The sequence below is a fragment of the Neodiprion fabricii genome, chromosome 1, assembly GCF_021155785.1.
Source record: "Neodiprion fabricii isolate iyNeoFabr1 chromosome 1, iyNeoFabr1.1, whole genome shotgun sequence".
NCBI lineage: Eukaryota > Metazoa > Arthropoda > Insecta > Hymenoptera > Diprionidae > Neodiprion > Neodiprion fabricii.
Genome location: NC_060239.1, coordinates 39,303,129 through 39,328,224, shown reverse-complemented (window position 1 = coordinate 39,328,224; position 25,096 = coordinate 39,303,129). Strand labels below are relative to the sequence as shown.

The following is a 25,096-nucleotide window of genomic DNA, read 5'->3' as shown; positions in this document are numbered from 1 at the left end:
CCATTTTCCTTTTTCAACCTCCGAAGTGATAGCGCGCATCAAATTTGCAAGTTTTAATATCGTACACGAACAGCTTGATTCTCAAAAGCTTTTCACAACAACAGTTGATGGCTTATCTCGGGTTTTGAATATTCTCCGAATTATCGACTGCTTTTTTATGCTCAATCCAAGTTGGTTACTTCGCTTACCGACATGAGCTTACCATAGACAACATATTTCGCATCAGATGGTACTAATGATTTTTTGCACGGACTTCTTCAGGCTTCTTTCTAATTACAAATATGAGTGTAGTAATACTTCGGGTAAACGAAACTGTACTAAAAAAACTTAGACAAAAGACGATAATTGTAATTACAATGAATTCGGATTCATTTGTTCTCCCGCGGGTTGACCGATTCGATTCTTAATCACATACTTCCTACAATAATTCCTTGTATTCGTGGGATTTTCGATACAAAATGAATTGTCCCGATTTAGAGTAGCCTGGACTTGACAAATTTCATTTCACATATCTTCATGACGTTAATTATAGCGTTGAGCTAAATAGTTTACAATCTTCAACGAGTCAACCAAAAGTTTTGTCGCTGAGACGCTGCAGTAGCGTGATATTTTCCGGAGCTTGTACGATTTGTGTATATCCACCGAATAATAGTAGGGAGAGTATTATATTATAGAGTAGCGAGAAATAAATTATAGGTCGTGTGAATGTAGCAAGAACTTTATAAAAGATGAGGCAGACTCACAGACGTTATACGTGTATTATAGTACATGTTTTGTTGAAATTATTGCGAAGGAGAGTCAGAGTTTTCTGTGTATTCCATGCGAGTACTTTCACCAATTCGAACTGATGTGTTTTTGTATGACAGGTATATCAGTCTTTATATTTGTTATTTACCGAATTTCGTACCTGTCAACAATTACTTTCGGGCTCTTAAATGATGTCGTTTTGTCGTTATTCAGCGTTCAGATTTGAATACATATTTCATCAAACATGCCATTCATAACGTATTTTTTTTATCAGCCAACAGGTGATAACAAAACTTTGACACAACAACCCCGCCGCACAACGATAATGTTTGCGCTTAAAATGTTAATTATGCATGTTGCAGCCTGATGAGTCAATAAAAAAAAAAATATCACGGCAACTAAACCAAAAAACCATATGGCAATATGGTGGATAATTTTATTTCAAACCGAAACTTTTTGTTGAAAGCTTTGCAATTTTTCTCTGCTTCTAACTCTCAAACAAGAAAGTAAGTTAAATATCATTTTCCGAGTGATGAGTTTGAGAAATTCGACGGTTTCTTTATTTCATTTAAACACCGAATGAAATATAGCATAAAACTGATATAATTGAAGCGAGAACGAACCAGCAAATTGTATCATCTCCAAGATAATATGAACAGAAACTAACAGTGTTCGCGAGCGTTTTAAGTTTGACGGAACGTTAGGTACGGTGGGTCAGATTCTTTGATACTCGAGCAGATAAACATCAAAGTGCAAAAGAACGAAAACATGCACGCATACAGGATGCCTCCTTCGCTGATGACGGGCTAATTATATGTATAATATAATGTACTTAATGTATATATGTATAATAAGAGTGCAATTTTTGCAGAGTAGGAGGCAAGTGTGCGCGATTGTCAGAGCCACTATACGCTTTAGCTTGCGTATAGAATTGCAGTGAAAAAAGTGATCTTATTCAAGTTTTCAATGTATTATAGTTTGCAGGGTTGGCCGCTATTCCATTGATCTTAGCAACATTCATCCTCGTAACAAAAATGACAATTTTTCAAAATATTCTCGCGATAGGAATGATCCTTAATATTTTTCAGTCAATAAAAATAGCTAGCCATCCCCTAGCAATTATGATATTGTGGGTATGAGTGCGACTACGTGTGAATGTACATACATACTGCGAAAGTGACCAAATCACAAAATGCTGATAAGTTTATATGTGCAGGGAACTGTTATCTTTTTCTTGTTTTAGTATACTATAAGTATACAGTATAATACAAGTGGTGTGCTTAATGTGTACGTATTTCGATCCGTGAAATGGAATTGATGATAGATTCGTGACGTCGCATTGACGTCACGACGAACTTCGATTTGTACACCTTATCAGGAAAACCTGACGCGATAGGAAAAAAATAAAAATAAAAACGCAATCGAACCTCACCGAAAGATCCAAGTCTCCTTACATACGAATAAGTAAATACTTTTAGTCAAAATAATCATTTCAATTCATTTATTATCAATAATCGAATGATAATTGAAAATTTGCGATAGTTATTTCAGCACATTCCAGAACACATGTACCACCAAGTTATAGTGAATGAATTAAAGTAAGAATAATAAGAAAACCATTCGCAATTGACGAATCCTTTATCCTGAAATTTTGTAGTTCGGTCACTCTGTCTTATCATAGTAAAATACCCACAATATATGTCACAGGATCAATTTCTATATACTATGTACGTATGTAGTGCATACATACGATTACACATGTATACCTACTTGATAAGAGTCAAGGGTTGACAGTGCTGCCTATTTAGTAGGTACGGTACTACATAGAGTACTATACGATTTACGATACTTTACGATACGTTACGATACGATACAATTATACACGATATACAATACAATGTACGATTTAGAACACAATTCAACACAATATGCATAATTCAACACCATGTAACTATAACAATTAATAGAAGAGAATTGTCGTGAAATATATTCTAACGCAGGTATAATGTGTCATAGATACATATATATGTATATGTATATAACATATATAGGCAATGAAAAATGTTTATGTATATTATTTTTTTTTTTTTTGAATTAACACATTATCATAATATAATATCTCGATAATATATAGTGGATTGTACAAGCAGGACGTAATTAATGTGTAATGTTTAAATATATTAATTGTGCACTTGACGTGAGTTTTGTGTCTGTGTATTGTGTTTTTATGACTTAAATGTAGTTGATGTGCGTGTGTGTAATTTGTGCAGTAATTAACATTAATATTATATGGATGTAGGTACAAAGCGCGTCACGTCTGCCTCGAGTATTTTAACGATCGGGTGAGCCACAGGAACGTGATTTCTCTCTTCTGACTCTGGGTATGTTCCGAAGTGAAATAAACAATTTCTGCGGCCCACGAGCCAACTGCCATATACTTATTTTATTACTAATTCCGTGTCTTTTCAATGTTGTTTATTAGTGATTCTTTATGAATTAGTGATACTTAATCGCGCGAGAAAATTTTTAACATCAAGAAACGGGATGCATCATCTGAAGAATCAAATTGCAATTATTGAGACGTCAATTTTCGACAGATGAATTTGATACACAAACAATTAATTGATAGAAATTTACAGATTCCTATAAAGAAATATCATTTTTGTATGGATCATCAATATTTGACTATGCTTGTCTGATATGGTAGAATAGAATGGTCTTTTGATAAATTTTTAGAGTACAAACAGATCGACGTGGCGCAAGTCCTGATTCTTTGCGACCGTATAGAAGGATGTACCTACATTCTCACCTTTAATTGAAAGTACAACCTTGTTCCATCTAATCATTTGAGCTTCACAACGGCAGTAAAAGGTGCAGAAGCCTCTCTGGTTCCTTTTACCCTTGTAAAAATCGATTGTCCTGCACATAGGCGTTGAAGTACTCGTCACGTGTCCACGCGTAGGATAGATATGCCCATACCAATCACTTGGATGCAGGTATAGACATGAAATAGTGTATAATGTTGCGTGTACGTATCTATGTATGTATCTCATGGAGTAAGAATAGTATTTCGACTATGTAGTATAAGTGTATGCATGTATATATCTATGGTACAGGTATATATATGTACAAAGTATACAGCTCTGCTAGTCAGAGGAGGGATTTCTGCAATGGCGCGAGATGAGGGTCGCCTCAGCTTCAGCAAACCCCGCGGGGTTGATATCGAATGTATTCGGCGTTAACCACACCACGTTGTAAAGGAGATACGATCCGAGTTCGCCAGTAAGTACAGCCACGCGGATAATCCGAGATAAAAGGGGAAAGATCACGGGTGGATTCCCGGCGTTTACACCAATTTCCGTGCTGCGTATAATATCTCATTATAGATGCATGTTACGGATCGCAGTCTTATTTCGAAAGGTTAAGCATGCTTGAAACAAGTGTAGGTATACTTATTGTTAGTCAGCAGTATCCTGAATTCCTCTGTAATTACTTAAAATTCTTGCACGATGTAATGTTTTTTTTTCAAATTCTCAAGTTATTGAAATTATTTCGGTTTTCAAGTCAGGCCTATATACACTCTCTCGCAGAATGGTCAACCTCTCACTTATTTTCGTATTGCTTGTTAGTCGTCGAGTAGCCGAAAGAATGCACAATTTTGTTGATAAATATTGTGCTTTTCGCAGGGTGCTCATTTGGAAAAGCTTTTGTTTCAAAAACAGAGAGTAGTATAGCAAGGAGAGTTCTGGGTACAGATCCTGATACCGACATTTTAACCGTTTCACGGCTCAGACAAAAGCCCTTTTTTCAGGTGGGGTTTATCCCCACTCTGATTAACTTTCTTGATCATCAGAAAAAATCCTCCGCATTTAAAAAATTTTTTTTCCGATGATCAAGAAAGTTCACTAGAGTGGGGATAACCCTTATCTGAAAACGGGCTTGTGTCTGAACTGTGAAGCGGTTAAAATGTCGGTAAAATGTCAGTATCGGGATCTGTACGTAGAACTATCCTTGCTATACTACTGAAGAGGATACTGAATGGCTGTACAATTATTCGCCACCACGGCTGGTTGCCTGCAGGTCATACGAGAGATAACCGTAAACCGAAGAAATCAAATATTCCTTCCGATACGATCGATTACTGATGGGTTATCCGACGGCTGAATTTTCAATGGATTTGAGCGGTTCGGTAGACTCGCGAGTAAAATTCCTGAGTGGAAATATGTAACGTACAATTTATACAATGAAAAATCGCGAATTTAGACTTAACTTTGAATACATGGGGCACGTGTTTATAATATAGGTGAAAAAAGGTGAGTATTAACTATCATTTTTCCGATAGCGGGGTCGCGCATTTTACTCATGAACGTTAATGTATGTTACGATATAGTATTATTCGAGTACGATACGTGAAAAAGTCTTTAGAGGAAAATAGGTTCTTTGGTAAATTGACAAGTAGATTATAGACTTATAAATAAAGACGTAGACTGACTGTGTGCAGGACACCTGGAGTCCGGGACCGTAAGATGTCGTCATTGCCATTGCAATCCCAGCTCCACAGGCGATTCCTGTTTCCACTATTACTTAATATATACTTGCAGGTATTAGCAAGGTGGCTTCGTCTCATAGAGGCTCGCCCCCTCGACGCGTCGCCAATTTAGCTGCCCTGGTGGCCAAGGCGCCTAGAGAACAAACGAGGCCGGTGAGTGTTTCCCATAATGTAGTTCGTCGGGTTTTCTGTGGCTTGACAGGCCTCGACGCGACCCCGTCGACACCGTGGTCGAAACCGACGTTTCCGATAGGTGGTGCACCTCGCGAACCAGCGGCGGATTTTGGCTGCTGAACAATGCTGCGTTGATGGTGATCCACAAGGAGGGGAGTCTCCCTCCAAAGCGCAGGTGTGGCGTTTTCTAGCCCTTCCGATTCCCTCCGAAACTCAAGCCCGACGTCATCCTCTTCATCCTCATCCTCGTCCTCGTGATTCCCTCTATTATCGGTGTATCGCCGGTTCTGGTGGACGTGGCGCGTCTTGGCATCAGCCCCGCGTCAGGCGTATTCCGTGTCGGTTGACGCCGAGCGTTCGAGATGGTGATGATGGTGATGATGGTGATGATGGTCGGGGTCAACGACGTCCGGTTCCTGTCCCTGAGCCTGAGCCTGGGCCTGAGCGAAGGCGAGGCTCTGCTGGTAGCTGAAGAGCTGCCGCTCGAGGGAGTAGTTCTCGGCTTGAAGGGCGGCGATCTCTCTGCGCATTTGCTGATTGTGAACACGACAAACGTCGTCGTACTTGTGATAGGTGGCCTGAAAGAGCAGATGGCCCTCATTCCACTCAAGCCGCACCCTGAGCTGCCCCTTGTCAGTTATGAACGGACACTCGACATCCTTGACCTCCGTGACACCGAGGCTGGTCTCCATTATTATACCCTCGTCGACTGCCTCCTGAGCGTAGTACCGGCCGAACGGTGCTCCAGGCAGAGCAACGGCCTCCTCGCCTCTCATCAAGTACGCAGTCCACCCGACATACCGGAGATGGTTCCTCGGTACGTTGTGAATGTCTTTGTAGACGAGGTGCAGCCTCACCGTGTCCGAATGAAGGTCCGCCCTGAGTGCCCAGGCTTGTTTGTCACGGTCGTAGCACGGCGCCGCCGGCAAAACCGGCAGCCCCAGGGCTTGAACCCCCACCTCGGAAACGGTACGCGCCTCGACCATCTCGAGCGAAACGCGGACGACGCCCTTATGGGCTATTTCGGACCACCGGATCCGCGGATGCCAGCCAAAACCGCGGCCGTCGGCGTCCGAGAGGTCCTCGATGTGCCCGGACTCTATCCTTCGGTCCCCCTCACCCAGGGTGACATTGTAACGCACTCGGCATCGGTGATCGAAGCCCGTCAGCCTTGCCAAGTAAACGCTCAGCCGTCCCTCCTGCCTACCGTGACCCGTAGATGAGGCTGCGGCGCCCGGACCAGAAGCTGAAATAGCCGTAACGCTAGTCTCGTGGTTGATGGCATCTTTGTCTCCCAACGGGTAGATCACGAGATTCCAGTCAAACCCGCCGAATGTGAAGTACCCGGTCTCCAGCTTCTCCGGTTTTTGCTGTCCCGCCGAGAAGACTCCTGTCGGTATTCGCAGCTCAGCAGTATAGACAGTGCGGACGTTAGCCATCGACAACTCGAGCTGGAATTCGCCGTTGGGGTCAGCGAAGTTCCGACTGTAGAGATCCGAGACTGGAATGTAGTTGCGGTTACCCTGGGCAGGGGCGTCGTACGTGAACTTGACCCGCTTCCCGGAGAAGCCTTCGTTCACTGAAAAGTGCTCCCGGTTAAGGAGGGTGAACGTGAAGTCGACGTAGACTCGCAAACCCGGCGCAGCTCCTCGCCATACCAGGTAAACACCCAGGACCTGTGGTCAGTGGAAACGAAATCAGTCGAGTGAAACGATTAGAAAGCATTGCAGTGAAATGGTAGCACATCGAGTATAGGATATCAATGGATTCGATTTCGGCATTAAAGTCAATATCGAGTGTACAAATGCTATCCAATTTCTTAATTTGAGGAATATCAATAGCACCTTGGTTATCTCAGGATTGGACACATTGGATGAACGTAAAGAGGTTTAGAGGCTGTATGTAGCAGCGTTAGAATCGTTGTGGGATAACGGTTTAGCACGTACCTTGTCGCCGCGTGAGAAGGCGACAGCCCATCGCTGGAAGCCGCAAACGAGTTCCTTGCTGGTTACGTCGCGTTCTGGGTCGCGGACAACGCTCCTCGTTACGACGAATGAGAAGACCCGCGTACCACCGCGATCGGGCAGCTGCGCGAATCTGTACAGAAGCGCCATCACCGCATTCCTGCTGTTTTAGGTGAAGATCTCGCGCCCTGATGCAGGCCTGGAGCACCCCCGCACGTCCCAGCCTGATCCCGGGCCCTCAGCCCGTCCTTTGATTCAAGTGCCACCCTCTGCTCAACAGCTCTTTGCTGTGAAATCAAGCATTACGACGTTCAGCTTGGTGATTTAATTGTAAATGCGTCACAAACAGCTTTCTGCTAAATTACACAATAGGAGCTACGGCACATTGCGAAAATTCTCGAGTCTTGGAGCAAGTAATAACTATAAGCTCTGAGCTGAATGGGTCTTTGCACAAACATCGGAAGTTAAATGAATGTTACTGGGTCGTAGTAACGAGGTTGACTCGTACATTCTTCCGGCAGATTAAATAATAAAGCCTGTTCGCGTTCAAAGTGAAGTGTAATCAATGTCTGCTCAGACAAACTGTTTAATTTCAAGGGATTTGATCAACGAAGACGTCGGTTCGAATAAATGAACAAATGCTCGTCTCGTGAAGGTGGCTGTTAAGATTTTGACACATTGGATTCGGGTTCAGTGAAGATGTAAATTGTCAAAATTACAGTAGATGAGTAACAAATCCTCCTCTATGTGGGGTCCATTGAGTACCTGGTACAGGAGATCAGCTGAAGATATCCCTGAGGTCAATTTTGCGGCTACTTTAACGAATGGGGGAAACAGTCTCGATTGATCAAAGAGAAAAATAACGCTTGGAGCACCTGTGCTCACAGTTAACCTAGGCATTCGGGTGTGGCCGTACGAAAATTAGATCAACACTGATTAGGAGCCGGTATTTGCAGAGATTATTCGAACATGCCTACCTCGGGCAAAACCCCGAATCCAGGCGCGGGTAGCAGCACCAAAGACATCTTGGGGGCGCCGGTTCTTTATCGAGAATGGGGCTACCGATTTACCCGCCTTGAAGAATATCCCTACGCCATCAAGGCCTTCAACGCGTCGCAAGCCCACGCGGAAACCAGTGACCTCAGGACACTGCTAGGACTGAGCGTGGCTCTGAGTCGACACACGAAATACCATGAGGCCGCTGAGGTCATCGACAAGTGCATGGAAATAGGTTAGGCTTTGAGAGATGGGTTCGCAAACTTGTGTGGCTGACGAAACACTGTTTCTCAATTTCCAGACCCGCAGAACCTGCGGGTGAAATGGAGACGCGTCGAAACACTCTTTGAGATCGCGGAATTTGGCTACAGTCTGATACATGCGCACCAAGGAATGCAGCAGCACGAGTTCCCCTTTGAGTTGGGAGTATTTCAAGGAAACGAAACAGTCCTCGACTGTATTGGACGCAACACCTCGCCGATTGCCCTTAGAGAACTTTTCCCGTGGATTCAAAGAGTCCAGAAGCGACAAATGGAACTGATTGCAAAGCTCGGCGAGGAGGAGGACGAGTTTGCGGGTACGTTCCATCTTATAGACAACTTTCAATGCGTCAGGAATGACTAGAGTGAGACCGACATATATTTTTCCTCTAGCCATCGACGACGAGAACACCAGGCTGAAGGTAAACGATCCGGTGGCAAAGTTGGAGGCCTATCTGAGACAGCTTCATCGCGTACTGGCTGAGACCTACCTAGGGCTGATGGCTCACGACAAAGACACGATGGAAAAGACCCTCAACTCTAGCGCAGTCTGGTCAGCGAATGCGAAAAGCAGCAAGGAGATTTACGCTTTGGCTGAAGAGTCATACCAGAAGTCCTGCTATCGACAAGACGTCCTCCGCATACGCAAACCCTACTACACCCGACGATTTAACCGGAAAGCCTGGCCGCTTGGACATAAGAGAAACGTTCTGCATCTGAAGCAGATCCGTCGTGACAATATCATTATTGAAGCGGATTTCCTACTATTACGATTGCACGCTGCGAGAATGAAGCGAGATTACCCACTCTTCTTCCAGTACCTCGACCGCGCAAAGGACAAGTTCGAGTCTTATAGTAACCGAATGTTTCCATTCAAACAGAAGTGCCTGAACACTATATACAAGATGGCTGCCTGGGCTTACATAGACCCGAGAAATCTAACTTGCCTCGAAGGTGAGACAAAGATACGCTATCTGAAACATCACCTGGGAATAAGAGTTGCCAAATTACCGCGGGACTCGGATCTTGGGTGGGTACCAACGACGAACATTAAACACGCTCTCAAGGTCTTTCGTCACCGGCTTTCACTCGCTTCGGAACCCCTTGAACTCGCTTGGCTCTTTCACGATCTCTGCAAGCTCAACTTCGAGACACTGCGGTTTGACCTTGCTCGTTTTTACGCGAAAAAGGCGCGGGACGCGAGTGCCAATGCCAAGAACGAGCATTGGGCCTTGAACGCGAATCATATTCTCCTCAGGATTGAGGTTGTGCAGCACAATCGAAACGAGGCGCGGGAGGCTGCTCAGGTCGCCATGCTGAATGCTAAACGCCTCGGCATCGATTACCTCGTCGATTTTTATCAGAATGCGATTTCGCTGGTCGACGAAATTGACTTCGAGTCGAGAAGCGGAGTCGACAGCATCATGAAACGACAGATGCTTATCGTCGATCTAATGCCAGAGGAGTTGAAAAACCGCGTGGACTTTCTTTTCCGCAGTATGAACGTCGTCCCAGCCAGACGCCGACTCTCTGTCATGCCAGGCTGCAAGGCCTTCAATTACAAATTCCCCATGCCTTGTCGCCGAAATTCGATATTCCCTGCACCACCTAGAGATCCCGAAAAGGAAGCCCGGAATGCCTTACTCCAGCAGTACGCTCCCACTCGCGGTGCCCTCGGCTGGGTGGACTTTGAGGACTACTAAGGCAAGTGTACCGATTATTGAGACGTTTACACCCAATTATTGACCCTTTTGTTTTCCAAAAATTATATATTGACGGCACAAATTGCAAATTTGTGGATGACTAAAACCAATTGCTAGAGAGTTAGATATTACAAATTTATTTTTTGATAATTTTAGAACTAAGGATCAAACAGATACAACCAAAAAAGGTCAATATTGGGACAGAATCAATAACTGGGACACTCACTTTAGTAGAGCCCAGGCAGTTTAACCACTCATAGCGGCGTTAAGCGAACTGTCAAAAATTGCGCAATGGCGACATAAGGTAATTCAATGTGTTCTAAGTCTCGGATAAATATTTACTTTTTAAAGTATGAGTTTAAAATATTTTTGAGACCAAGAAATCCGATTATGACCTCAAAAAGTTATTTATTTCCTCGAATTCATACAGTTTTGAGCCCTCAATGTTGACGAATTTTCACCATTTTCTTAAATAGCGTCATAGAACGAACTGTCATCTTCATTCTTCGGGATGAATTTTTCTTTTAAAAAATACGGAGTAATACTATTTTTTGATGCAAAATCGTTATTTCGAAATTTTTGGCAGTTACGTGAGTGGTTCACATTTATTTTTGTGCCACTGTTCAACCAATTCAAATCCAACTCGAATCCCCCCGTTCCAGCCAATTGTGCAAATAATCGCGGATAACGAAACGTATTTGTTCACATGGCATGGTAGTTAATTTATAAGTAAAATAAAGCTGTTATTTATAAAGTCCAACGACTAAAAAAACTGTAATCAGCGTGGAAATAATGTAACAAATGTGTTAATAAAACGTAGTTCATGTAAGCGAATTAGGGTGTAAAGTAAACCAAGGAAACCTGCCACCACGTTCATATAGATAACGTGCTAAATACCTGAGGACGTATTGTTTTACAACGCAAACCTTCCTCATGAGATATTCAACTCACGTAAGAGGTATTAAAACATATCTTCCGTTTTAGAATTAGTTCAAACTCGCACTGGAAAATTTATAGTGGTATGCAATTTAAAAAGACGAGTAGACTTCTACTCCTGTCGACAATAGAATTTGAGACCATGCGATGAGATTACGAGTCGTAATTAGTCTCCAATACGGACTGCCTTTGGCGCGCGGCTAAACTTTTGATCGAAATGCTGACTGTGTATTTCAGTTCGGTGTGACAGCAAGTCGGGACGTAGGGTCATCCCGACATGAGTAATACGTACAAAACTGATGTATTCCTACGTGGGTTAACACAGCACTTACGGGTCAACCCAACACTCTAATAGACTTCTTGAACCTACATCCACTACACAGCACGGGGAATAGCCAGTTCAACGCTGTCCGTTGGGATTACCCCTCGACACGGTCATCTCATCCCTCCAACTAAAAGGCCCGCAACAATCCCAGGACCGACTCAGAGCGTAGCTTATGCAAATATACCTCGCTGCCGCGGCTGTCCTGTCATCGCCATTTTGATGCACGTCACGCATGGCATGTCCTCGCGGTTGTTTCAACGAAGCACGTGACCCATCACGACGATGACAGACTGGTTCGCGGACTCCACCCTGGGCGCTAGGACGCCGTTGTGCCGCCCCAAACATCGGTTCAATCCCTTACCGGACGTCTTTCTACGAGGTGAAACCGCCACCGAGACATCCGACGAACCCCAGGAAACGACGATTGCCCACGCAGAAGCTCGCGCCCGCATCCGTCAGCGGAGGAATGGCTCGCGTCTGCTCAGAGGTACGGATCGACAATTTGCCGAGGCACTCCACAGAGAGGCGGACAACCTTCACTACAAAGGCGACTACGAGACTGCTCTGGTTCTCTATCACCGTGCGGCAAGCGTCTGCCCCAGAGACAGCAGCCACGGAGTAGCAGCACGACGTACAGCCGCGGCTATAAACGCGCTAACCCACCCGAGCAAAGCCTTGAATATGCTTCTACCCAAGACCAAAAACGGAGCTCAACAGGCCGCGGTGATTTGTCCCGAGTCTGCGGCCCTGAGGGCTTCACGCATCCTCGCCGAATCCTCGGACCCAGTTTCCGTCGTCCCTCAGATCCTTGGCTTCTTCGATAAGCGCACTGACTTCTGGCGAACTCCCAAGCCTCAAACGCCACCACAGCCACGCAGAAACGTGACCACCGTAGAGCGGAGAGCAGTGACAGTGACGGAAGGTATCAGGAGAATGGAGATGGCTTTGAACAACGGTGATCTGGTCACGGTACTCCGGATCGGTGACGAGGTCCGAATCAACCTGGACCACGACTTCTATACCGATTCGACAACGCTGCTCCGCTGCCAAGCAACGACCAATCGCCTCATCACCCTAGCTTACCTCGCTCTCAAACGACACGACCGTGCCACGGCTGCAGCGGCGAAGATGACGCGAGCTGCGTCAGCTATCGATGTTCCTCTTCTGATGACGCAGGCTCTGGTCACCCTGGGCAAGGTGCATCTGACCTTTGGCCACCTCAACGCAGCCGCACGTGCCTGGGAGAGGCTGATACCCTGTGTTTATGAGCCAATACCTAGAGCCTGGCTGCTCCACGAGATCGGCAGGAGTCACCTTGAAAGTGGAAATCACAGGAAAGCCGTCGAGCTGGCCACCAGATGCTTGGACACTGCCGAAGCCGCCGGTTCCGAAAAGTGGACGTTTCACGGGCGGCTTCTTCTCGGCCAGAGTTTGACTCAACTGGGAAGAATTGCCGAGGCTGCAACCGTGCTGAGGAGCCTGGAATTCGCTGGGGAAGAAGCTGGCGATGCTCACACTCTCGCGTACGTTCGCGAACTGATCAAACGTCTCGCCCTGGCTTCAGACCGGCAGACTCGATCAGCTAATTGTCTTCAAATCAGCTCAAAGTTGCATGACCTTAAGGAAATGGACACCGCAGAATCATCTTCAGTTAGTTCCGAAAGCGTTTCCGATGCTGGCTCAGAGTCTGACCACGAGCTGATCCCTGTGGACCTTGAACCATGTTGTAATGGGTCGTCATCGTCGTTCGCGATGACGTCAAAGTTCGAATCAGCCTCGGCAGCTGGCGACCCGGGTGACCCTGGTAACCAGGAGGGTGGACCTGGCGTCAATCAAGACACCATCAGCACCGGACGTACCTACAATTTGTCCTCACCCGTCGTTCAACGTTCCTTATCAACCGCGACGACCCCGAAATGCCGGGATGTAAGCGATGCTGAGACGGTTTCCACCCGCGGGGAATTTGCGAGGATCTTCGGTCCTCAGTAATGCTGTATTAACTTTGAAGCTGAGAGACTACTCTGGATTCACTAACTACGTGACGATGAGATTCATGTATTCAGGACAAATATATAGTAATATATCTAACCTGTCGAAGTGTATAAGGTAAATATGCTCACCGTGCATATGCCTGTTATTGTGCTCGCAATAGTTTTGAAGCTGTTGCACGTGAGAGCTGGGCATCGTTTCTCTTTCACGGTTTTCTAACTTCAACTTGTTATATCGGTTTACACCCGCCTCGAAGCTAGACTAGAGAAATTCTGGCGGCAGTTCAACCAGCCCTGACTCCGGAATCGAGTAAGTGGGTACGGTTCTATAGCCATAGGTATATTGCAAGATACATGGAGGCGGAGGTTCGCGTTTACTGCACGCCCGGGCTGACAACCCGAACCCGGGGACACCTCCTGCCTATCTACCTGTTGAACCCTATCTTTTACTGAATTGTTTCAATCTTCCAGTAGCAGGAGTTTCAACGACGAATTCTCCCAAGGTAAGACAGCATTGCAGATCTGCGGGAACTGTCGGGAATATCTGATGCGAAGTCAAGTCCATGCCGTTGTAGAGAATGTATTTCCAGTGCCCTGGACAGTTTGATCGTTGAAATCAAACGTACCAAATAACAGCTTCAATTCACGCTGCTGGATGCTGTAAGGGTTTCACACCGTTATTACGATTTCGATGATCCGAAGGCCAGTTTACTGTGGTCGTTGCCGGGTGTACTGGTTCATTTTGCTTATCTCGTAATGACCTGACCGACGCTGTTGACGTAGGCAGCGCAGGTCTTTCAGACGTTCCATTTCAAAGTTAACGAGGTGCACGAGACGCGTTGGCTTAAGATGATGGCAAGGGTTCCCCTACATCTAACCTGTACGGTGGATTTCTGATATGACCCTGTTACTGCGTCGTGCCGGATGAACGACCTGTTCAAAGATTGGTGTATATAGACGTACGAGAACGATACCACTGTGACAATTAAGGGATAATCGCGATGCGTTGATCAGAAATTCCCCGAGAAAATTTCGTTCGGTATACCACTGTGCTCATTTAATCAGATCCTAGTAGATCGAATCAGAAGAAGTGCACCCCAGGATTTTGTTTGTTCGGTAGTCAATTTGCTGGTATTGGTTTTCTCGTCAGTGTGGGAGTTTGTTGATTCGTAGCGATTACTCAGGTTTTGGAGTCGATAGTAACCCAGGATTCAGGAATCTCATTCGAGTTCCTGAAGATATATTGACGTTGGAAAATTGTTCCGAGGGATTTTTCTCCTAATGACGTACGTCTTGGAAGTTGGAATCTGTATTCATCAGACTTTAACCTGACACAAGTGCCTGGCTCTTATGAGTTATTTGAAAGAGAACAAACGAGAGAATGAACGAGTGTTTTGCTCGTAATTTGTAATTGCTGGTCGTTATCCCTCTGGAGATGGAAGTGGAGGTGGAGGTGGGAGTGAATGAGGTCGCGAGATGGTGAAAACGGCTGCGAGCTTTCATCTCTTTGGCACGACCGCTAACGTCAGAGTTCACGCGACGAGGTGCATTCAGCGATGCGATAGCTCCACAACGTGCACCACCTACATTCGTCCACCTCGGACGACGTACCAAGTCCTCAGGCAGGTGAGTATTGATCGAGGCAGCTTGCAGGGAAGGGCGTACGGACGGATGGATAGACGGGAGGACGAGGGTAGTTCTCGTATAGGGGTGCCCAACTGTTGCATTCGACTCGCACGGCTATCCGTTCTCCGCTCTGCCAAGAACGAACGTAGCCGGGGAGAGCAACAGGCAGCCACCGAGCTCTTCGCCATTCCGTACGCAGCTCGTTGATTAGACGCCTACTTGTATATCATAAAAATGTATGTAAAACGTCGAATCGATAAGCACAGGCGGAATTTCTTCGGTCCTTGAATGTTGTCCGAAAATAGACGAGACAAAATTGAAAAACCTTAAATTACAGGGGCTGACAAATGCTCGGTTAGTGGTATTATGTAACCCTAAAAGTGTCGAGTCAGCCCGTTCCATAATTATTGTGAAATTTCATTTCACCGTGGAACCACCTTGAGTTATACCGTACCCGTCTACTCGTTCTTGATTTCTTTTTCTTTTTATTCACCAAGCAATGAGTAAAAATCCGAACCCCCGTTTGCGAATTTGCCTTGGATGCTGATGATGTAATTTTTTGCAATTCCACGCGGCGGTATAAGCCGCTATATTTCTTGGCGGCAGGGGATGGATCCTGTCAAGATTTATCTGCGCCCCCAAGCGATCCATAGTTCCGTTAATAGAAAACAAAACTCGTTATCCAGAACCATGAGCGCGTGATACGAGCAGAGGAAAATTCTGTGCAGGTATATAATCCCGGCATGTCTCTTAGGTAAGCAAACCCAAGAGTGAGAACTCGAGTCTGAGGTTAGACGGGGTATGGAATCGATCGTTGGGGTGCGTCAGCTGGCTCCGAGGAAACGGGTAACGAGAAAGCTGGTAGAAAAGAAAAATTATCATTCCCAAACCCCAAGGGACGTTGTACAAAATTCTGGCATTCAAGTGGGCGATATCAGTCCAATATTTTCATCACCATTTTCGGAATATATTTCTCACGCTTTACATAATAATACTTCAGGGGTAAAATTCATTCAATTGTTATTTCAACGAGAACAGAGACGTGAAAAAGAGGAGGAAAAAAAGGAAATCAGAGAAGTAAAAATGAAGAATAAAGCGACGGGAAAAACACGCGAAAAGTTCAATTTCAGGAATTCTGATCAATTTTCATTAGCTAACCGAGAATTTCTCGATGCGGTCGTGTAACCTGAAAACTATTTTACTGCAGGAATTACGACTCGAGCTGGTGCTCTAACGATAAACCACGACAAGAATGTTGAGAATTTATGATCGTTTCAAGGATGTAAAAGTAGGTTACAGTGCATGTATATCAGCGAGGTTCAAAAGGTATAATCAAAAGCCGAAAATTGATATATAATTTACGGGGCGAGTTTTACATCGATTAACGATAAGCATGAGAGTAAGCGCTTTGTTCGCAAGAGTGAAAAGTGAGTATGAAATTCGTCAAAAACGGAATCTATCTACGATATTCTCTTCTCAACCCCTCGAATAAATATAACGTGATAACCTTCTGAGACTCGGACTGCACGGATAAAATAAAAGATTCGAAAGAGAAGAAAAAAAAGTGATCGTGCCGCGGCAGGCGAGGAGTCTCATGGAATTTCCCAGAGTTCAAGTTACTGCACGACGGTATTAACTTTACCTCCTACACTTTATAGGATGTTTTCACCGACTCTGCAATATCATTACACCTTACATCACACCCATCCCATTACAGAGCTCGTGAGTGACTGGGATTTAATTTAACCGAGGACTGACTTGATTATCATTCATTGAGATATTTAACCGACACAATTAACACGCGAGCTACATTAAAATACCTACCTATAATCTATGAGGATGTAATTTATGTATATGCATGCATCTAGACAAATAAACATTTTACACCTGCGTGAGTCAAAGCGTGAGATTGTGTAATGCGCTCTTTCTATATTTATATCCGCTATCAAGATGGAAAAGGTGGGACCGTGGGAGGGGATCTCGTTTCTTGATGTATAAATCAAGTCAGATTAGGGGTAGAATTTATTTTTTCACCCTATGCGCAATTTTTTCACCCCAAGGCGAAAAATGTGGGGGCTCCTTTGACTATACAGTAAAGTATAAACTGCTGGGTACCATTTCAGGCAGGTTCTGCACTTTGTACGGCGAAAAGTTGGGAATCGGAGGATAGGAATTAAGTTCAACAACCGGGGCGAGCCAGCGTTAACAAGTTATAATGTATTTTTTATGTAGATCACTTTAGTCGCTGTTAACCCTTGACTCGTGGCGTTAATTTTTTTGTTTTTCAGACAAGTGGATACGTCGCGCTCCTTTCGACGCACCGCAAATTGAACATAATTTTTCTTGCCTGTACTTTGCACGAAAATTATACTTCCAAAAAAAATGTGAGTTCAATACCTTTTTTCACGAGAGCAAATTGAAGGGCATTTGCTGCTACAAAAATATAGAATCGAATCTTTCCATTTTTATATTTTACTGTATAGAAATATGTCACGTTAGGCAAATTGTTTGAAATGATATTATTATATATTTTTTGGACAATTATGTCTATACTAACAGCTCTCTCGACACCGCAGATCCTATCATTAAGATATTCATTATTCAGTATATTAAATTTTCAAGAATATTGACACATAAAGTTTTTATTCACTAAATACATTCTCGACGAATGATTGTCTTTGTGAAAAAGGGCTTGCAATATCGTTCGAGCGATCTGAGAGTTCTTACTACAAATACAAAAGACAGGAACTTTACTTTCAATATTTGCGAGTGAGATGAGAATAGAATAGAATAGAATAAAAGAGAAAAGGCACACAAATTGATCTGTGGGGAGTAAAAGGGTCAAGATTACCCGAGAAGAGGGTGCGCGGGGTCTGAAAATGATTGTTCTCATCAGGCGAAAAGCTTGAGGCGTGAAGAAGACTTATTTTCACACTGCTGGGTGTAAGACCATGTCCAGTAAATAAGCTTCCGGGTTAACAAACGAAGACACAGGTAAAAAGGAGTGAGACAGAGAGAGAGGCAGGCAGGCATTCGGATACTCTGGGGGGTGCGAATCGCTCGAGTCTGCAAGGGTGTAACGAGCACTCGGTCGGCGGCACCCTTGTCGTGGGTAAAACTCCTCATCGTCGGTACCACTCACCAAAAGTCCCGAGCTAAACTCGGCGGCGTCCTCATCTTCGCACTCAATGGCTTCGTCTTGATCTTCTGCAGGGGATGAAAAGTGATTCACGTGACATCGGGCCGAGGCCGCGACGGCGTCGATCGCGAGAGAATGAATATAAGAGTGAAAAGAGAGAGAGAGAGAGATAGAGAGGAGAAAGGCAAGACGGCGCCAGTCGAGCCAATATCCTCGAGCCCCTGCATTATACACCCGGGGAGAAAACGAAAGGTTGGGATTTGGGGTGAAAGGTATTACAGACGAGAATCTCGGATTCCGAACTTGCATCGCGAGCCTCTCCGGGTCAAATTTAAGGGGCCATTTTCTTTCATCGGTTCGCCATAAACGGGCGGCCATCCGCGTTGAATGGCCGGTGAAGCAGGAGCGGTGCAAAAGACCCACCGTGGTACCAGAGAGTAATTGACGTCGATCTAATAGATTGAGTTCGACCGCAACCGAGCTCAACCAGCCCCTGCAGCCTCGCCTTCGGCCTTTCCTTCTCTCTCCTTCTACAGCCTTCTTTCTTTCCTCCCTTAGCCTCCTCTCGCTATCGATTTCCCGGCCACGGGACGAGAAAAAGTGGAAACGGAAGAGACACGCGGCCCGTCCTCGAGGCGCGTGGGCTGCACGCGGAACCTCCTCGGCGATGAGCGAGATTATGGCCCCCGGTGAAACTCTGCCGATACTCCCACCACTGCCACCTCCGGCATTCCGTAACTCCTCGACGCCGAGGGAGGCTAATCGCGCATTCATTCAGCCTCGAGTCTCATTCACCATGCAGCTACGTGGCCCAAACTTTCCACCGCCGTCCGTTACCACGGCGAAGTATCTTTTTACAATTTTTCCTCACACTTTACACCGGGGAAAATTTTTCGAGCTATCGTTATTACTCGCAAAAATTACGTGCAAAGTATCGGTGACTGTATCGAAAAAATCGACTGTTTTTTTTTTTTTATTTTCTAATCAAAATTCAAGTCGCGAATATTGATCCAAGCAATTCATTAATATTTAGAGGTGCCAATGTCAACTCATCAACGCGTTAGTGATCTGATAAGAACAGAACGTATTTTTGTAGGAAATCGAACCGTCTTCGAAAAAAGTCTGATATCATTATATGATAAATCTACCTTTTAAAAAGTTATTTACGGCCCTAAATACTTTTGGACCTTAAATAATTTTTGAAAGAGTAGATTTATTGTAACATGATAGGAGATCTTTTTTGTAGAGCGTTTAATTCCTTTCGAAAATATATTCTTACACGGACCTTAAATAACTAAGATTTAAATAAATTAGACGATGGCAATGTGTCGGATATGGAAATGAAGTACCGTATCTTTTCCTCGATGTATAACCCAATCTCTTAATGGGGGGCGGGGGTACAGGTCGGACGGTCGAAAATCATATCTATTTTTAGGAGTTTGTTTTAAAGAAAATGAAAACACTTGAAGCAATTTGAGTTCGAGTGCTTTATTATTTACAGCTTCAAGAACATTTTAGAATTTTTTCACCGAAATTAATAACAGAATGGCAGCATGACGCGTATAAGTAGCGCTACTCCGAACTCGACGGCTTTTGCGGTAGCGCATTGTCTGACATCACTGTCCAACTTGTGACAGATAGAAATTTCTTTTAAAGTCAATAACACCCAAATTTTGGATCAGAGCTCGTTAAAAAAAATTTGTTTCAAATATATACGGCTACGAACAAGGAATATCAATTTTCGATCAAAAAATTGTTGGAAGAATGTTTGGAAAAAAATTTTTGGATTGAAATTAAAATATCTAGCCACGAGCTCAAACCGATAAACAAGTTTTAAAGATTGTATCAAAATTTCAAGTTGATCGGATAACACTTACCGAGGGATCTGCGCCACCGGATTGAAAACGTGGTCGTTCGCTACTTTTGTGCCGACATTTTGTCATTAATTTTAATGTGAAAATTCCAAAATGTTCACGAAACTATAAATAACAAGGCCCTGCAACGCAAATTGCTCTAGTGTTATTATTTTCTTTGAAAAAAAAAAATCTCCTAAAAGTAGAAGAGACAATTTTCATCTTTGAATGTGCGTTCCGACGAAATAGCTTCAGTTCCTACAACACGAAGGTATTGTACGACGTGACTCGATACTCCTCCCTCCGCTATTGTTTGCATTTCGACTTTCACAAACGGCACAAAAACCAGGAAAATACGAGGCGCTCTTCACCGTCGAGCCAGCCACAAATTGCTCGAGGGTCTCACTCAACTTACGTCAGTTGTTACGCTCCAGAGATTCATCAATATTCAATACCGTGCACAAGGTACCTTTATCGAATGTTCAGCCGATCTTATTGTTTTCGGATGAATCTCGCGAGGTTAATGGAAACGAGGCTGATAGTTCGCGATTGTATTGCCTAAAATTTTCTCTACCAAAGTAGAAAAAATATATGAACAACGTTGCGTACCGAACTCTGGAAATTAATCTGCCATCTATCGAAGCTCGTCTAACTTTTTCCAATTTCGTAACAAGTCTTCCGATGAGAAACTTTCAAGTTTCATACAATTAAATACGTGCCTACGATTATACGGTCAACACTCGTCACTGGGGAGACTTTTTAATGTATACCGAAATATTCGAAAAAAATTAGGTAACGACTCAAAATGCGATAAAAATTTTCACTTCCAGCTTCGTTAATTTTCTTTCCCAAAACCTGCGTTCGCAGGAAAGAATAAGTAACGACGTGGAACTGAATTACTCGAATGCAATGGTATCTTTTTTCGTACATATGGCTAAGAATTGATAAGTGTAAAAGTTTTGGCAGACAAAAGGCGGCCGACGGATTACACGCGGCTTTAGAAACGCGAATCTAAATGCGCTCGGCAAATGATTGAAAAGGCTCGCACGTGATTGATCGCTGTAATTCTGCAGATCGTTTTGCACCGTGCCAATCTTCTTTGACTTCGCTTTATTTGTGTAATATTTCGACTGGCATTTTAAGCGAACCAGAGCGCAGAGCTGACTTTGATAAATGGGAAAAAGATACAGATTCGGTATCGTTCTAATTATTTCCGATACTGTGAACTCAATTTTTCATGCAGTGCCATATACCAACGGTGAGTGAAATCAGCGACATGACGAACGAAGGTTAGCCGGACATGAAAACGTTGCGATTCGTTCATTGATCGGTAATATCTGTCAGTTGGAAATCTTTTCAGCGTTAAGGAGGGTGGGGGGTGCAGCTAGGATGTTCTAAAATCGTACCTATTTTGAGGATTTTTTTTGTTAAAGAAAACGAAAGTTCAGAACATTATAGAACTTTTTTATTAAAATTAATAACAAAATGGCAGCACGGCGCATACAAGTAGCGAACGACCACGTCTTCAATCCGGTGGCACAGATTTCTCGGTCAATTTTTGTCCGATCGACGTGATTTTGACACAATTTTCAAAACTCGCTTATCGATTCTAGCTCGTGGTTAGATTTTAGAATTTCAATCCCAACATTTTCTAATACAAATTTTGTCAACAATTATTTTGATCGAAAAATGAAACTTGCTGTTCATAATCGTATATATTTGAAAAACATTTTTTTTCCATCATTAGGGCTACGAGCTTGAACACAAAAGGCTCTTTTTAACTCAAAAAAATGTTTCTATGTGTTACAAGTTCGACAGTGATGTCAGGAGATGAGCCACCGAAAAAGTTCTGGAGTCCGGAGCCTTTCGCTGTTTATATGCGCCATGCAGCCATTTTGTTATTACTTTCAATGAGAAATTTCTAAAACGTTCTTAAAACTATAAACAATAAAGCTCTCAAACTCAAATTGCTTCAAGTGTTTGCATTTTCTTTGTAAACAAAAAAAACGAACTCCTAAATTTAAGTATGATTTCAGACGATTCAAGCTGTACCCTCCGCTTGATTTGTGGATCCGCAAAAGTCCTGCACATAGAGCCAAACGGGCTGCTGATCGGATCTAATGCGATAACGCAATCGCTTACAAACGCATAACAGGCGAGCGTTTCATATTATAATCCAATAAACTAGGATGATGGCTTTCGAATAATCGAGTTGCGCGACTGGCGCGGTGCTTTCGGGCTTTATTTATCTACTCATTTTTTTTTTATCCCGTATCCACTACGGCACCACACTTTATACGTGCAAATTGTGTGCTTCAAGCCCCCCCGGAAGAAGAATGGCGGCGGTTGGTTACGGGAAAAATTAATTGCCGCGCTGCAACAACGTCGTATAACCGCTTTTATACGCTCCCCCCTCTCGCAAAGTATTATAAGGTAGGCGAGTGCATAGACACACAGATATTACACCGGCGTACAAAACGAAACGTTAAAATTTTCCCTCTCGTTGGAGCTACGAGTTGTGATCACGTCGCAGAAGAATTTCTAATTGCCGGCTTATGCACCTCGCGCCGAGCATAATTTACTAAACGCGGAGACACTAGGCTCTCAGCTTCTTTATTTTTTCTTTTGTAGAAAACGTTAAAATATTACAACATTTTCGGAATTCCGAGGTAAATTCAGAGTCGCGAACCTTTTCGCGTCGCTAATTAAGGTGATTACTTGAAACACGCCGTGGGAATTATATATTTAACGAAAATTTGTATAGGCGTGAAGAAAAAAGAATAACAATAACAATTCCCGTTACTTTGACCCCAGCTTAAGCCCCCCTTTCGCAAGCTTTACGCCAATTATTTATTTTTTTTTTTTTCGTTTTCAACCAACTAAAATTTCTCTTCATTTTTCACCTCCCGGATCTAATCCGGCTTGAAAATTTTCGAGGCCCCGCGGGAAACCCTTCCAAATAAAAATATACGTCAAACGTTAATGCCCGTCGGATTTGAGTCGTACAATATCATCGAGGACAACGTGGCAATTCACTATTCATTCCTAATCCGATGGATGATACATCTAAGCACATAAGATACCGACGAAGCGTCGTAGCGATAAATTTGCACGACTAAAGCCAACGCGAATGCCGCAAACGGTATTTTCTCGACCTCGGAATAACACGGTTGAACAGTTGTTCATCTAGTGTGGAGAATCTGTCGTATTTGCGCAGCTGCTCATTCGAGTTCACCGGATTAATCAGTACGTGTAAACGATGTGCAGCTCGGTGAATATCTGGGTGAGAAATGATCGAATAATTTGCGAAAAATCTACCGGGAAGCATCGGATGTACAATGTACATTGTCAAATAAAGAGACGGAATAATTTCTAATTCACGATTTGCTCTGTAATTTGACAAAGCAGAATGGAAATGGAAAACTTTGTATCGTTTTTCACGCAATATCGCTGTTTCTGCGATCAACTTTTGCTAAAACGTACGTTGTGATCAGATTGCTCAGTCAGTCTACATGCTAAATTATACACGAACTGTTATCGTGTGAAAGGATTTTTGGTGTCTCGTGCCTGTTAAATATTGCATGATTCACGACGACGTCAACGCGTAAGTACATAGAAAGAATGATAATTTGAAAACGCCAGAAGACCGGGAATACATGTATTTAATATGTATATGAATGAAACTATAACGATTTGATAGCATCGCATTTCCAACCAAAATTGTTCTTCGGCTAATGGTTTTTAAAGTAGTACACGCAGGTTGTGGGAACGTTTTGTATATATATACATGTATGGATAGATATTTAGGAAAAGTTGCGATCGGTAAGTGGAGGCTATATTACACCACCTACGCATTCCCCGCGCATTCTCCGATACCCCCAACAAAGGCATTGTAATCATCATGAAATGAGAAGCCGCATCAACGGAATGTAAAAATTCCTCCGTTAACAGGACGGATGTATAATGCAAACGGCACAATCGAGATAAGAGTCGAATATCGGATAATTATGTATAATTGCGTGTAAAGAGTCGTCGAAGCTGCTGCCTGAACATAAATATTCAAATCCACGGAAATTACCCCTGTTACACGAAGAGTGAATGCGTGATGTATTATACATAACATACGTACGATATCGAGCCCTCGGACTGCAGACGACGATGTCCTGGCTCCTCGATCGGATGAAAACTAGGAGATTCGAATGGACACGTACGAGAATTCACCGTAGCACGATCACCAGATTCACGTGAACACATGCACTTGACGATGTGGCGATGAAAAATTTGAGGATAAGACAAATAGGAGAGAGATAAGAAAGAAAGGAAGGTACAAATTACCGAATAGACCGGCACTCGGTGAGAACGACGCGTCGCTTATTGTTAGTTACGCGTTACAGTTGCAGGATCGTCCGTCTCGGTAATCAAGCAAGGTGAGTAAGCTTATACCTAATACGCGGTATATTATGGCTACGCTGATCGCGATGAGTGTATTCTAGCGCGACTGCTGCTCGCTGCTGGTTTATCGCCGACGGACGGCGACGCTGGCGTCCCGACGCCGCTCTGCCGGCGCCCCGGCGCCCCGGCCGACCGAGCTTGCACCCTCGACGCTGGGCGCACGCGTGCCTCGGCACCTCGAGAGGCAGGCAAGGCACCCTTCCGAAAGCCTCGGGGCGCGTCGGGACGGCGATCGAGGAGATACCTACGAACGTTCGGTCGGGCGCACGGATCGCCGATGGACCGAAGAATTTAGTAACCGGTATCCGTAAGATCATCCACTTGTCGAGATGCCGTGCCGGATAGCGTTCGAGTGTTCAAAGTCGATTCAACGGCTAGGGGGCT

The 25,096-nt window shown here is 44.1% G+C and overlaps 3 protein-coding genes across 3 annotated transcripts; 2 read left to right on the top strand and 1 right to left on the bottom strand.

The window, feature by feature from the left end:
• Window positions 1-702: 702 nt before the first annotated feature.
• Window positions 703-24,843, bottom strand: LOC124179589. The gene is made up of 3 exons (XM_046564147.1): window positions 24,390-24,843; window positions 7,417-7,721; window positions 703-7,146 (listed from the first exon to the last, which is right to left on the bottom strand). The coding sequence occupies exons 2-3, from the start codon at window positions 7,582-7,584 to the stop codon at window positions 5,794-5,796; spliced, it is 1,521 nt and encodes a 506-aa protein (XP_046420103.1). The 5' UTR covers window positions 7,585-7,721; window positions 24,390-24,843; the 3' UTR covers window positions 703-5,793.
• LOC124187931 (outer dynein arm-docking complex subunit 4-like) lies at window positions 8,404-10,393 on the top strand. The gene is made up of 3 exons (XM_046580108.1): window positions 8,404-8,665; window positions 8,732-9,007; window positions 9,084-10,393. The coding sequence occupies exons 1-3, from the start codon at window positions 8,404-8,406 to the stop codon at window positions 10,391-10,393; spliced, it is 1,848 nt and encodes a 615-aa protein (XP_046436064.1).
• On the top strand, window positions 11,937-13,643 carry LOC124187930 (outer dynein arm-docking complex subunit 4-like). Its single transcript, XM_046580107.1, has one exon. It carries the CDS (start codon window positions 11,937-11,939, stop codon window positions 13,641-13,643), a length of 1,707 nt encoding a protein of 568 aa, XP_046436063.1.
• Window positions 24,844-25,096: the final 253 nt, after the last annotated feature.